Here is a 14229-nt window from a genome sequence, read left to right as displayed (position 1 = left end):
TTTTTTGTGGGCCGCCCAGTACCCTTTACCCCCCCCCCCCCAGTCCGACGCCCCTGGCTATGGCTAAAATAATTTAAACATTCTAAAGCAGGTAGATCAGTGGATAAGGAGCTGGCCTGCCAAAGAACCCCCTCTCATGCTACCTGTCTTGTGTCCTTGGACAAAATGTGAAGCATCATTGTAAAGCGTTTTGTGCATCTGCCAGATGGTAAAGCACTGTACAAATGCATTCTTAAATAGTCTACCTTTTCAGTGGTTTTATTGATAATTGTTTAGTTTTCTTTCAAAGAACGAACAGATTATTTGAGTATTTATTTCCGATACTCCTCTGAGGGATGTGTAATTTGTGCTTTTGAACACAAGGGGTCGCCACTGTGTTAAAAAGACCATCCATCGTCGTGGAAGGTGTCTGGAAGGATGGAAACAGTCACGTTTATTAAATATTAAACATTATCTGATCTATGGAGTACAGCGGTGGTACAAACTAGTACTGAGCGGGTACTGGCGTCACTAAAACTGCTAATTTTCGCGCAATGTGTGAAAGCTGGATTAAGGGATGCTGAGGGAGGCGGAGGCGCTCAGAAAAGAGAGAATAAAGAGACGGTCTTCATTTATAAACCTTCACAGGACACGAAAACAGCCAGGATGTGAGCCAAGCAGCACCACATGAGGACTATCGAGGTAATAACCTCTCACTGTTATCTATGCACATACATATTTAAAACGTTTCTTAGCCTTTAGCTTGGCGCTAATGCTAACAAAGCGTCACGTCGTGATGGATACTGTGACGTCACTTAACTTCCTAGTCTGATTTAAACCATTTATTTCATCCACGTTACGTCACGTAATTAATACGTTATTTATTAAATGGGGATGAATGGAGTTTGTCTGGCTTTCTGTGCATCAAGAAACCATTCTTTAAACACTATTTCAATCATATGAGGGAAATTAAAGGAGTCATGTGGGCAAAATTGTATTTTATACACCACGTTTGGATTTTTGTGTTAAACAGCCCCGATTTTTTTTTCTTGTGTGTAACTGCATGTTTGTGAAATATTGTTCGAAACAGTGAAGTTGTGGGCGGAAAATCAACAGATGAATCATTGATGAAATGATATACGTTGGATTGAGTTGAAAATAAATGTATTGTTCTTGTGCGCCCTTGACAGCCATCTAATCTGCTAAATCAATTTAATCAGGAAAAAAATATCTATCTCGTTTAAAAAAAAAAAAAAAAATGTATTCTTTCATCAAGAGGAAAAATGCCAAAACTGCTTTTTTCAGCTCATTACCATTTCCACCCCATTTAATTGTTTGTTTGTTGGTGAACAGCCTGGAGCCCACACAGTAAAATCACCAGTGTAAAACTAACACTGACAGTGTTAAATTAACACTGCCAGTGTACACATGGTGGCCAGCACCATCAAAACCCTAATGTTTTTTCAGTTGCCTTTGATAGAGTAGGGCCTATATTTGTTTATAACATTGAAATCTGGTTGGGGTCTTGATGGCGCAGAGGGTTATGGGCCTTTAAATACAGCCAATTTTGCAAAATGACCAGAATTTGAGTGCCCCCGATATTCAGCGCCATCAATCCCCCAACCTAATATGTATGTAAGATGAAAGAGTTTGCTTCCATAAGTCATTTGATAGTTAAACTGGCTTGGGGACTTAATGGTGCTGAATGTTACACCACTTGAAAGATGGGAATGAAATATCAATTTTTGCTTATTTTTGCCTTGAACTCTGATGACCCTTGGCAAGGTCACCGTTTGGTTTTCGGTTGAAATTTTTTGGGAAAGTTAGTTTCTTGGTAGGTTCCATCTCTGAGCCAAGTTTCGTTGAAATCCGATTCGGCTTGAATCACAGCCTGCCTGATCCTTAAAAAAAATTGGCTCTTAACACTGGTAATTTTCAGTGCACAATTTTTCATATATCCTTATGACATTTTGACTGAATATTCATATCCTGATAGGCAAGAACTGATTCAATTTTCAAGGTCATAGGTCAAAGGCAGGAAAAATCTTGGAAAATGTGAATAATCCCTATTGAATGAATTTTCAGAAATTCATAACTGTCAAAAAAGATCAAATGTCTTTCATATTTGAGATTGGAATGCAGGATGCCATCCTTTATTGACTGACAAAGTTTGATCCGGATCTGATCCAGAGGAAAGATTTGGTGGCCATTTAAATTTACTATTGTACAGCCCATTTAATGTATATTTTACATTATATCTTAATCAAACATGCCCCAATCACCCTCATACTTGAAAGAGCTGTGCAGACTGGCACTCACTATCACCTGGCAAAGTTTGATCCGGATCTCATCTGAAATGTGTATTTTGTGGACTTTTGAATTTAATATTGAAAAGCCCATTTGGCGAATATTTTACATTATATCTCAATCAAAAGTGCCTCAGTCACTCTCCCAATCTTCTGTGAAAATTAACAGAAAAAAAATTCAGAAACCGAAAAAAAAACCTGACAACACCACGAAAAAGCTTTGATTCAACAGCATGAACTAATAATATACTCCTGACATTTGATCACATCTAATTGAGCAAATGAAAAGCCACTTCTAACAGTACTTTGACCTTGAAAATTTTTTCCAAGGTAAAATTTTGTGGAATTGGAGGTCTGTGAGTTTTCAAAGACGGCATCATTTGCGAGCTGCCTCTGTCTGTACGGAGAGCAGTCGGAAGGTCTGGACCCTGCGACCTCTCATCTCGTTCTGAAAAAACATCCAATGTCCTCTTTGCTGCTGAGGGTGGGCGCGTGCATGTGCACATTCTCAACTGAGTAGAAAAGCCGTCCTCCTCACCCCACCAGACCCTCAGCCAGCCAGCTGTTAGACTGTTACAGTCCACGCAAAGGCTTCTTGTTCACTTACAAAGGATTCCACAGTCCGACTCTTCACCCGCCAATTGTTCTCATTTCTCCTGTAACTGACAGCAGAGGGCGAGACCTGCCTCACTGTGTTCTTCAGAGTTGTTGTGAGAGGTTTAATCAGTTGTTTGTTTGTTTGTTTTCTCTTTACAAGACAAAATGGCATTGCTTGTGGTTTATGCCCTCCTGTGGCTGTCCGGTTGGGTCTCTTTCTACTTTATCCTGTGTAACGTGAACGGGTCACAGGGCTACGAGTGGAACTGTCGACTTGTCACCTTGTTCCATGGCATCCTGGCCATCTGTGTCACAGCATACATAGGTTATGTGGACGGACCCTGGCCATTCACTTATCCAGGTACGTGTGCACTCTTGGGATTCCACTTCCTAATACACCATTTAATGTGCACCACTGAATCAATGTGCTGGAGAACACGCATTCAGAAAGAGGGCATGTCCAGCCAGAAGCACTGGAGTCTTACTTGATGTACGTCATTCAGCATAAATAATCACAAGCTTTTTTAATAACAAATCAGGAGTTAATTTATCACCTTCAACTGCCAAACGTGCACTACTTTCAACTTCCGAAAAACCAGAATTTGCTCAGTTTTGTTGCCAGTTGTATTGTTAGTCTGACAAAATACATATATTGCTTTGGACATTTAGTACTTTTAAAATAGTATTTTTGAATCATTTCAAATACAGCAGCCAATTTCAGTCACTCAGTTTCAACTGCTTAGTCCAATTAAGGGTCGCGGACAGCCAAATTAACAATTAAAAAAAAAAAGATATATTAAAAGATTTGTTACTTTACTGCTGTGTATATTGGGATCTGTTCAACTAATTTAATATTCATTATCCAAAGATTTTAAGCAGTTTTTAAAATTGTTCCACTATAAATACAATTTAAAAATGTCCTGGCTCTGATGTTTTTGTTGTGTGGGCCGTCAGAAGAGGAGGTACTGCTGGCCCACCACCAAAGGGCGCCCTGCCTGAAGTGCGGGCTTCAGGCACGAGAGGGCGCTGCCGCCACGGACACAGCCGGGAATGACAGCTGTCACTCATTAATTCCTGACAGCTGTCACACATTCTACATCATCGCACTCCATAAAACCCAGACGTCATCTCCACCTCATCGCCGAGATATCGTACTTCATTAGAGGTAATATCCTCAGCCTTTTTGTGGTATTTTGTAAATCAGTTTATTGTGAGTGTTTGCAGGAGTACCGGTCCTTTTTGTGGAGGCTGTGCAAGACGGCACTCTTTTTCCTCTGAGGGATCGCTGCAACGTATTGAGTGAGAGGTGGAGGTGGCATTCCCACCGTTATTGTTACTGGGTGTACACACACCCACACTTGACTGTCTTTGTTCTCGCCAGCAGTACCAGATCCGACAGTCGGGGACGGTGATCACCTGGGAATTCGGGACTTGGCGGCTCCAGTATTCATCAGGTTCTGTGGCAGCGGAAATCTTGTGGTTCCGGCTCTTCTTAGGACAGACGTCTTCTATCCTCGAGCCTGCCCACACGTCACCTTTGTGGATTGACTGTAATTATATTCTGAGATTGTCTGTATGTTCGTTGTGCACATTTCACAACATTAAATTGTTACTTTTTGGCTCATCTATTGGCCGTTCATTTGCGCCCCCTGTTGTGGGTCCGTGTCACTACACTTTCACAACAGTTTTATTGTGAGTAATTACAAGATGCAAGCCTTTTTTGTTCAAATAAATAAATAAATTAAGCACACCACTGGAATCTGTGCATCAATACGGTGATTTTAGGCTATAAATAAACTCCAGCACTGACAGAGTGCGCTTGTTCAGTCTTTTAAAGTTATGTACAATCATTTTTCCTAAGAATATTAACATATTTATTGAATGTTATGATTTTTTTATTTGTCATATTCTGCGTCTGACTTAGAACAATTAATACCATGATTCCACATACTCCAATACAGTAGGTGGCAGTATGCACCACTAAATCTGACTTGCGATCCACCAATAAATACAATGAGGAAGAAGTTTTTATATACACACACATACACACACATATATATATATATATATATATATATATATATATATATATATATATATATATATATATGAAGAGTTCAGATGCAAAACCCTGTATCTCCAAAACCATAAATTTTTTAGTTGAGGCCAACATGTACTTGACTGTCAAGGGGACCATCAGTGTGCAAAATATGAAAGAATTTGAACAAACTGTTTTCATTTTATTGATGAAAGTCTGCGCATTTATGCATATGGTTTCCTTTAAATCTCAATTTTTAACTGCATTTTTCTCCATTTGAAAAAAAAAGTACTTACTGGGTTTTGCACCTGAACTCTTTATATATATATATATATATATATATATATATATATATATATATATATATATATATATATATATATATATATATGTGTGTGTGTGTGTATAAGTGTAAAAAAGTTTTTGACCTAGTTGATAGGTCTTCTTTGTGGAAAAAGCTAATTAGTAGAGGTGTGAACGGCAAAGTTATTAATGTTGTTGATAATTTGTAGAACATTGCCAAGCTGTGTGTACTTTCTATGTAACATCGGTGTCAGACAGGGTGAAAATCTTTCACCTCTACTATCTGCCCTTTATTTAAATGATTTTGAATGTAGTCTTTGTAAACATTTGGTGGTTTAGAACAATTGTCAAATGATTTTTAAATTTTTTTAAGTGACATGTGGAAATCTTTTTAAAATTCTATGTGCATAACGCAGTTATCATGGCAGAGACTGTCAAAGAGAGTGTTCATAAATTAACTGTTAACACAGGTAAAACAAAGATTACTATATTTTCAGGGGGTAATGTTAAAAACATTCCATCCTTTTATTTTGGGGCTGAGGAAAGTTTAAGTATATAGTGATAATGTACATCTGGGAACAACCTTCAACTGCAGTGGCAGTTTTTCTAAAGCTATTCATAAACAGGTGAACCAAGTCAGACATGCGTTATTTAGTTTTAAATCTCAGGCACTCAAAAGCAAACTTCTTATTGATGTACAATGTGAGATTTTTGACGCTGACCCATTTTCCTATATGGCTATAATGGCTTATAATGAATTAGATCAAATCAACATGTCCCACAAGAAATGTTTCAAAAGATTATTAAAGCTCAATAAAAGTGCTGTTTGGGGGGAACTGGGTTGACATAGTCATGATGGTCTTGTGGAGAGGAGATTGATCATTTTTTTAGGTCACCTTGTCAGTTGCAAAGAAAATAAACTATCCAATATTGTATTCCATCTACTCACACAAACGTATGATCAGGATGTGTTCAAATGGATGGCTAAGATTAACGTGCAATTGACAGCAGTGGATACTCAAATTTATGGTTTGACTTGAAAAATGTTAATTTTAACTTAGTATTGAACTAAGGATAAATATGTATATTCAGAATTACATTGGTAGTGTTTAGAATAATAGCTTATGTTCAACATACTGCTTATTTAAAAAAGAATATTTTATTGAAAAAAATGTATCAGATCTAAATGATGTGGATACATTACCCCAAGCTAAATTCAGAAGAAGTTATCATAAGCTACCAATTAATGCAAATCGTGTTTCTAGCACTGAAAAAAGTGTTGATCGTGAGCTCTGTAATCTTTGTTAAATTCGTGACGAATTTTATTAACTGTTTGTTTGTCTCTTAACTTAGAATGTGAAAATACATTGAAATTTAGTGAACTGTTTAACACAGAAAGTCTGAAAAAAAACTTGACAGGAAAAGAAAAAGGGGAAAAAAAGGGAGGGGAAGGAAGAGAGAGAGAGAGGAAAAAAAAAACAAATCAAAACCACGTCACTCTTGACAGCACACTCGCCTCTACCCCCCTCACAGAGCCCACTGGCATCTGGTCAATATTAATAACTTTTCTCTCATAACCTCACACCAGCTGTATGTGTGTGTGTGTGTATGTGTGTATGTATATGTATATAATTTTTTTTTTTTTAGGCTATTTATATATTCATTATTGATAATAATATAATAATTATTGATATTATTATAATAATTATTTTTATATGATATATGACATGATATATGTGTGTATGTGTATATGTATATATGTTTGGGTGTATGTGTATATATATATATATATATATATATAAAAATCATTTAAAAAAATTTAGGCTATTTATGTATTCATTATTGATGGTAATATAATAATTATTGATATTATTATAATAATTGTTTTCATATGATATATGACATGATATGTGTGTGTATGTGTATATGTATGTATGAGATTTTACCATTACTTATATGATTAACGGCTGCATGAAATACTAATAGTGACAACAACACAAGGACAGGTTGAATTAATATATATATTTAATATATATACATTAAAGATAATTAAAAATAAAACACTGCACATTCAAGGATCTGGTCCATTCTAACCCTACATTTATGTCTGTGTGTTTTTAATGCACTACATTCCACAGTGTTTTTAATGCACCATACAAGATGAGACCCACACACAGACAACAACAACAAAAAAAGAATGGGTCAGATACAACGCAATAACCAATGTCACACTATTTTGAAAGGTTGTTTAATCATTGTTGTTGCTGTGGTATGGATTGATGTTATGATTATTGCTATTAATATACACAGATGTGTTTTGTAGACGTGTGTGCATGTGGGTATGTATGTATGTATATGTAAATGTATACATGTACATATGTGTATATAAATATATGTGTGTGTGTGTGTGGGTATGTATGTATGCTTATGTATATATACCTCCTTGTGTATCATGTCTATATTGTTTTATGTTATATGGTTATTATCCTCATGCATTTATTTCTTTATATTACCGTTGTTGCCAGTGCTCGTTAATGCCTGTTTTGTTTTATGTTGTGATGTTGTCTTTGTCTTTTCATAAAGAAAATAAAAAAAAAGAAAAAAAAACTTGACAGACTCAGTAAATTTGTAAAAATTATCATTGAAAAAAACTTTCTCCAGTCATATCGTTTTAAACTGAACCTTCTCTTTTAAGATTTTTTTTATTATGTTGGTTTTAATTTTGGTGCAATAATTTATGTAAATTGTCTTAATTGTCTTCTTTTTTGGGCATTTTGGTGTTTGTTTCATTCTGATTTGATGTATATTTTGTAAATAATAGCATTAATATTGTAGTTCCATCTTGTTGTTAGTGCCACCTTCTCTAAGCTGTGCAACATAGCTGGTTTCACTACTGTCTTGTAGACTTTCTCCTTCACTCTTGCAGATATCACTCCTACCACCTTTCTCCACCCACTCCACCCTGCCTGCACTCTCTTCTTCACCTCTCTACCACACCCTCCATTACTTTTGACAGTTGACCCCAAGTCTTTTAACTCATCTACTTTCACCACTTCTAATCATTGTAACTGCACTATTCCACTGGGCTCCCTCTCATTCACACACGTGTACTCAGTGTTGCTCCTACTGACTTTCATTCCCCTGCTCTCCAGAGCATACCTCCACCTTTCCAGCTTAGACTCAACCTGATCTCTCACTACAGATCACAGTCATCTGCAAACATTTGTGTGAACCTTAGAGTTAATAAAGAATAAATAAAGTTTATTTTCAGACTGTGACAGATGACATGACAAAAAACAAGACCATAACCTCTGTGTTAACAATCAATGCAATGATTGAAACAAACAATGCTTTAACAATGATGTCTTACTTTTCCATATTCTGCTTCTTGCAGCAACACAAACATGTTTTGTTTCTTGACACATTGATGTTGCTACTGAAATGCATGTTTTCAAAAGTAGTCAAACTAAAATGAAATATTTGTGTCTGTTGATGCAGGTACGAAGAACACGCCTTTGCAGATAAACGCCTTGGTGCTCAGTTTGGGCTACTTTATTTTTGATATGGGCTGGTGTGTGTATTTCCGCACAGAGGGACCCGTTATGCTAGCCCATCACACCATGAGCATCCTGGGAATTGTCTTGACCCTGTGGTTGGGGGAGTCTGGCATTGAGTCATGCGCGGTGCTTTTCGGCAGTGAAATCACCAACCCCCTTTTGCAGGCACGCTGGTTCCTCAGACAGACGGGACGCTACGAGACGCAGCTGGGTGACATTGTGGACATCCTGTTTGTGCTGCTGTTTGTGTTCATGCGAATCTTTGTGGGAGGCGCAATGTTGTACTGTGAGCTGATCTCCCCAAGGCCGAGATTCTTCATCAAGTGCGGAGGAGTGGCCATGTACGCTCTGTCCTGGGTGTTCATGGTGGACATTGCTCGATTTGCTATTCGAAAGAGCAAGAGTTGGCACAGACAGCACAAAGACGGGCACGCGGATCACACAGTAGCAGCCAATGGCCTTGAGGGAAAAACAGACTGATAGGCAGGATTTGTTTTTCACACTTTCCTGTTTCTCAAAAGGAAACAGTGAACATTTATTTGTTTAGTAACTCCATCACCAAGGAAAACTGGTTTTCTATACTCGCTAAAAATAGAGGGATTTAAAAATCATAATATTTTCATGTCGAGGAGCATTGTTTCATCTGTGAGACTCAGCAACATAGAATTTTGAAAACCCATTTCTAAGAATGTAGCTATAACTGCTGAAAAAGTAATATTTTCTAAAATAGAGCAATTAAAATTTGGATGTTGCTTAATAACAAAGCAGTTTCTGTGATCACACCAACAAGTGACACTTTGCGTTACAATGGACTGTACTTCCGTCCTTTGTAGTCACGTGACTCCAAATAACAGAACAACCTGAAGATAATTTTTTCCTCCTTCTGATTTCAGACTTGTGGTTTATTAAATTGCGAACATGAAAAGAAAATGTGTTTCAGTAGCAATAAAGAATAAAAAAAAATTATCAGTAAAAACAGAGGGCCTTGTCTTCATAATCTGTAATGCACTGTGTAAAACACAAGGGCATTTGGGGTGTGTCTAACTCCACTTTGCACAGAGCGGACGTATTTAGGTTGTAGGTCGTGGGTGTGTTGTGAAAGAAACCAGTCAGACTGTCATCTGTCAATACCTTTAACAGCTGAGTGTGCTTGAAAGTCAATCAATTCAATCAATCAATTTTATTTATATAGCGCCAAAACACAACAAACAGTTGCCCCAAGGCGCTTTATATTGTAAGGCAAGGCTATACAATAATTATGTAAAAACCCCAACGGTCAAAACGACCCCATATGAGCAAGCACTTGGCAACAGTGGGAAGGAAAAACTCCCTTTTAACAGGAAGAAACCTCCAGCAGAACCAGGCTCAGGGAGGGGCAGTCTTCTGCTGGGACTGGTTGGGGCTGAGGGAGAGAACCAGGAAAAAGACATGCTGTGGAGGGGAGCAGAGATCAATCACTAATGATTAAATGCAGAGTGGTGCATAGAGAGCAAAAAGAGAAAGAAACACTCAGTGCATCATGGGAACCCTCCAGCAGTCTAAGTCTATAGCAGCATAACTAAGGGATGGTTCAGGGTCACCTGATCCAGCCCTAACTATAAGCTTTAGCAAAAAGGAAAGTTTTAAGCCTAATCTTAAAAGTAGAGAGGGTGTCTGTCTCCCTGATCTGAATTGGGAGCTGGTTCCACAGGAGAGGAGCCTGAAAGCTGAAGGCTCTGCCTCCCATTCTACTCTTAAAAACCCTAGGAACTACAAGTAAGCCTGCAGTCTGAGAGCGAAGCGCTCTATTGGGGTGATATGGTACTATGAGGTCCCTAAGATAAGATGGGACCTGATTATTCAAAACCTTATAAGTAAGAAGAAGAATTTTAAATTCTATTCTAGAATTAACAGGAAGCCAATGAAGAGAGGCCAATATGGGTGAGATATGCTCTCTCCTTCTAGTCCCCGTTAGTACTCTAGCTGCAGCATTTTGAATTAACTGAATGCTTTTCAGGGAACTTTTAGGACAACCTGATAATAATGAATTACAATAGTCCAGCCTAGAGGAAATAAATGCATGAATTAGTTTTTCAGCATCACTCTGAGACAAGACCTTTCTAATTTTAGAGATATTGCGTAAATGCAAAAAAGCAGTCCTACATATTTGTTTAATATGCGCTTTGAATGACATATCCTGATCAAAAATGACTCCAAGATTTCTCACAGTATTACTAGAGGTCAGGGTAATGCCATCCAGAGTAAGGATCTGGTTAGACACCATGTTTCTAAGATTTGTGGGGCCAAGTACAATAACTTCAGTTTTATCTGAATTTAAAAGCAGGAAATTAGAGGTCATCCATGTCTTTATGTCTGTAAGACAATCCTGCAGTTTAGCTAATTGGTGTGTGTCCTCTGGCTTCATGGATAGATAAAGCTGGGTATCATCTGCGTAACAATGAAAATTTAAGCAATGCCGTCTAATAATACTGCCTAAGGGAAGCATGTATAAAGTGAATAAAATTGGTCCTAGCACAGAACCTTGTGGAACTCCATAATTAACCTTAGTCTGTGAAGAAGATTCCTCATTTACATGAACAAATTGTAATCTATTAGATAAATATGATTCAAACCACCGCAGCGCAGTTCCTTTAATACCTATGGCATGCTCTAATCTCTGTAATAAAATTTTATGGTCAACAGTATCAAAAGCAGCACTGAGGTCTAACAGAACAAGTACAGAGATGAGTCCACTGTCTGAGGCCATAAGAAGATCATTTGTAACCTTCACTAATGCTGTTTCTGTACTATGATAAATTCTAAAACCTGACTGAAACTCTTCAAATAGACCATTCCTCTGCAGATGATCAGTTAGCTGTTTTACAACTACCCTTTCAAGAATTTTTGAGAGAAAAGGAAGGTTGGAGATTGGCCTATAATTAGCTAAGATAGCTGGGTCAAGTGATGGCTTTTTAAGTAATGGTTTAATTACTGCCACCTTAAAAGCCTGTGGTACATAGCCAACTAATAAAGATAGATTGATCATATTTAAGATCGAAGCATTAAATAATGGTAGGGCTTCCTTGAGCAGCCTGGTAGGAATGGGGTCTAATAGACATGTTGATGGTTTGGATGAAGTAACCAATGAAAATAACTCAGACAGAACAATCAGAAAGAGTCTAACCAAATACCGGCATCACTGAAAGCAGCCAAAGATAACGATACGTCTTTGGGATGGTTATGAGTAATTTTTTCTCTAATAGTTAAAATTTTATTAGCAAAGAAAGTCATGAAGTCATTACTAGTTAAAGTTAAAGGAATACTCGGCTCAATAGAGCTCTGACTCTTTGTCAGCCTGGCTACAGTGCTGAAAAGAAACCTGGGGTTGTTCTTATTTTCTTCAGTTAGTGATGAGTAGTAAGCTGTCCTAGCTTTACGGAGGGCTTTTTTATAGAGCAAGAGACTCTTTTTCCAGGCTAAGTGAAGATCTTCTAAATTAGTGAGATGCCATTTCCTCTCCAACTTACGGGTTATCTGCTTTAAGCTGCGAGTTTGTGAGTTATACCACGGAGTCAGGCACTTCTGATTTAAAGCTCTCTTTTCAGAGGAGCTACAGCATCCAAGTTGTCTTCAATGAGGATGTAAAACTATTGACGAGATACTCTATCTCACTTACAGAGTTTAGGTAGCTACTCTGCACTGTGTTGGTATATGGCATTAGAGAACATAAAGAAGGAATCATATCCTTAAACCTAGTTACAGCGCTTTCTGAAAGACTTCTAGTGTAATGAAACTTATTCCCCACTGCTGGGTAGTCCATCAGAGTAAATGTAAATGTTATTAAGAAATGATCAGACAGAAGGGAGTTTTCATGGAATACTGTTAAGTCTTTAATTTCCATACCGTAAGTCAGAACAAGATCTAAGATATGATTAAAGTGGTGGGTAGACTCATTTACATTTTGAGCAAAGCCAATTGAGTCTAATAATAGATTAAATGCAGTGTTGAGGCTGTCATTCTCAGCATCTGTGTGGATGTTAAAATCGCCCACTATAATTATCTTATCTGAGCTAAGCACTAAGTCAGACAAAAGGTCTGAAAATTCACAGAGAAACTCACAGTAACGACCAGGTGGACGATAGATAATAACAAATAAAACTGGTTTTTGGGACTTCCGGTTTGGATGGACAAGGCTAAGAGTCAAGCATTCAAATGAATTAAAGCTCTGTCTGGGTTTTTGATTAATTAATAAGATGGAATGGAAGATTGCTGCTAATCCTCCGCCTCGGCCCGTGCTATGAGCATTCTGGCAGTTAGTGTGACTCGGGGGTGTTGACTCATTTAAACTAACATATTCATCCTGCTGTAACCATGTTTCTGTAAGGCAGAATAAATCAATATGTAGATCAATTATTATATCATTTACTAACAGGGACTTAGAAGAGAGAGATCTAATGTTTAATAGACCACATTTAACTGTTTTAGTCTGTGGTGCAGTTGAAGGTGCTATATTATTTTTTCTTTTTGAATTTTTATGCTTAAATAGATTTTTGCTGGTTATTGGTGGTCTGGGAGCAGGCACCGTCTCTACGGGGATGGGGTAATGAGGGGATGGCAGGGGGAGAGAAGCTGCAGAGAGGTGTGTAAGACTACAACTCTGCTTCCTGGTCCCAACCCGGTTTGGAGGATTTAAGAAAATTGGCCAGATTTCTAGAAATGAGAGCTGCTCCATCCAAAGTGGGATGGATGCCGTCTCTCCTAACAAGACCAGGTTTTCCCCAGAAGCTTTGCCAATTATCTATGAAGCCCACCTCATTTCAAAGTGGGACTTTGCTATTTAACCTCTCAAAGTGAGGTTTTCTGGCGAACAGCTGAGTGTGCTTGAAATTCAATCAATCAATTTTATTTATATATCGCCAAATCACAACAAACAGTCGCCCCAAGGCGCTTTATACTGTAAGGCAAAAGCCATACAATAATTACAGAAAAACCCCAATGGTCAAAACGACCCCCTATGAGCAAGCACTTGGCGACAGTGGGAAGGAAAACTCCCTTTTAACAGGAAGAAACCTCCAGCAGAACCAGACTCAGGGAGGGGCAGTCTTCTGCTGGGACTGGTTGGAGCTGAGGGGAGAGAATCAGGAAAAAGACATGCTGTGGAAGAGAGCAGAGATCAATCACTAATGATTTAAAGCAGAGTGGTGCATACAGAGCAAAAAGAGGTGAATAAAAAGAAACACTGGGTGTATCATGGGAAACCCCCCAGCAGTCTAACTCTATAGCAGCATAACTAAGGGATGGTTCAGGGTCACCTGATCCAGCCCTAACTATAAGCTTTTTCAAAAAGGAAAGTTTTAAGCTTAATCTTAAAAGTAGAGAGGGTGTCTGTCTCCCTAATCCGAATTGGCAGCTGGTTCCACAGGAGAGGAGCCTGAAAGCTGAAGGCTCTGCCTCCCTCCCATTCTACTCT

At 38.1% G+C, this 14229-nt stretch overlaps 1 protein-coding gene across 1 annotated transcript; it reads left to right on the top strand.

Moving 5' to 3' along the window:
• Window positions 1-377: 377 nt before the first annotated feature.
• Window positions 378-9307, top strand: tlcd5a (TLC domain containing 5a). The gene is made up of 3 exons (XM_034169303.1): window positions 378-681; window positions 3043-3243; window positions 8722-9307. Exons 2-3 carry the CDS (start codon window positions 3048-3050, stop codon window positions 9258-9260), a joined length of 735 nt encoding a protein of 244 aa, XP_034025194.1. The 5' UTR covers window positions 378-681; window positions 3043-3047; the 3' UTR covers window positions 9261-9307.
• The last annotated feature ends 4922 nt before the right edge of the window (window positions 9308-14229 follow it).

This window comes from Thalassophryne amazonica, chromosome 4, assembly GCF_902500255.1.
Source record: "Thalassophryne amazonica chromosome 4, fThaAma1.1, whole genome shotgun sequence".
NCBI classification, from domain to species: domain Eukaryota; kingdom Metazoa; phylum Chordata; class Actinopteri; order Batrachoidiformes; family Batrachoididae; genus Thalassophryne; species Thalassophryne amazonica.
Note: the sequence above shows the minus strand (reverse complement) of the source record. Positions and strands in the feature narration are given on the sequence as shown.

Excerpts from the sequence above, each read along its gene's own strand:
- tlcd5a (XM_034169303.1), top strand. The coding sequence starts at position 3,048 with ATGGCATTGCTTGTGGTTTATGCCCTCCTGTGGCTGTCCGGTTGGGTC. Across the intron at positions 3,244-8,721 it reads CTGGCCATTCACTTATCCAG|GTACGAAGAACACGCCTTTG; the intron begins GTACGTGTGCAC and ends CTGTTGATGCAG.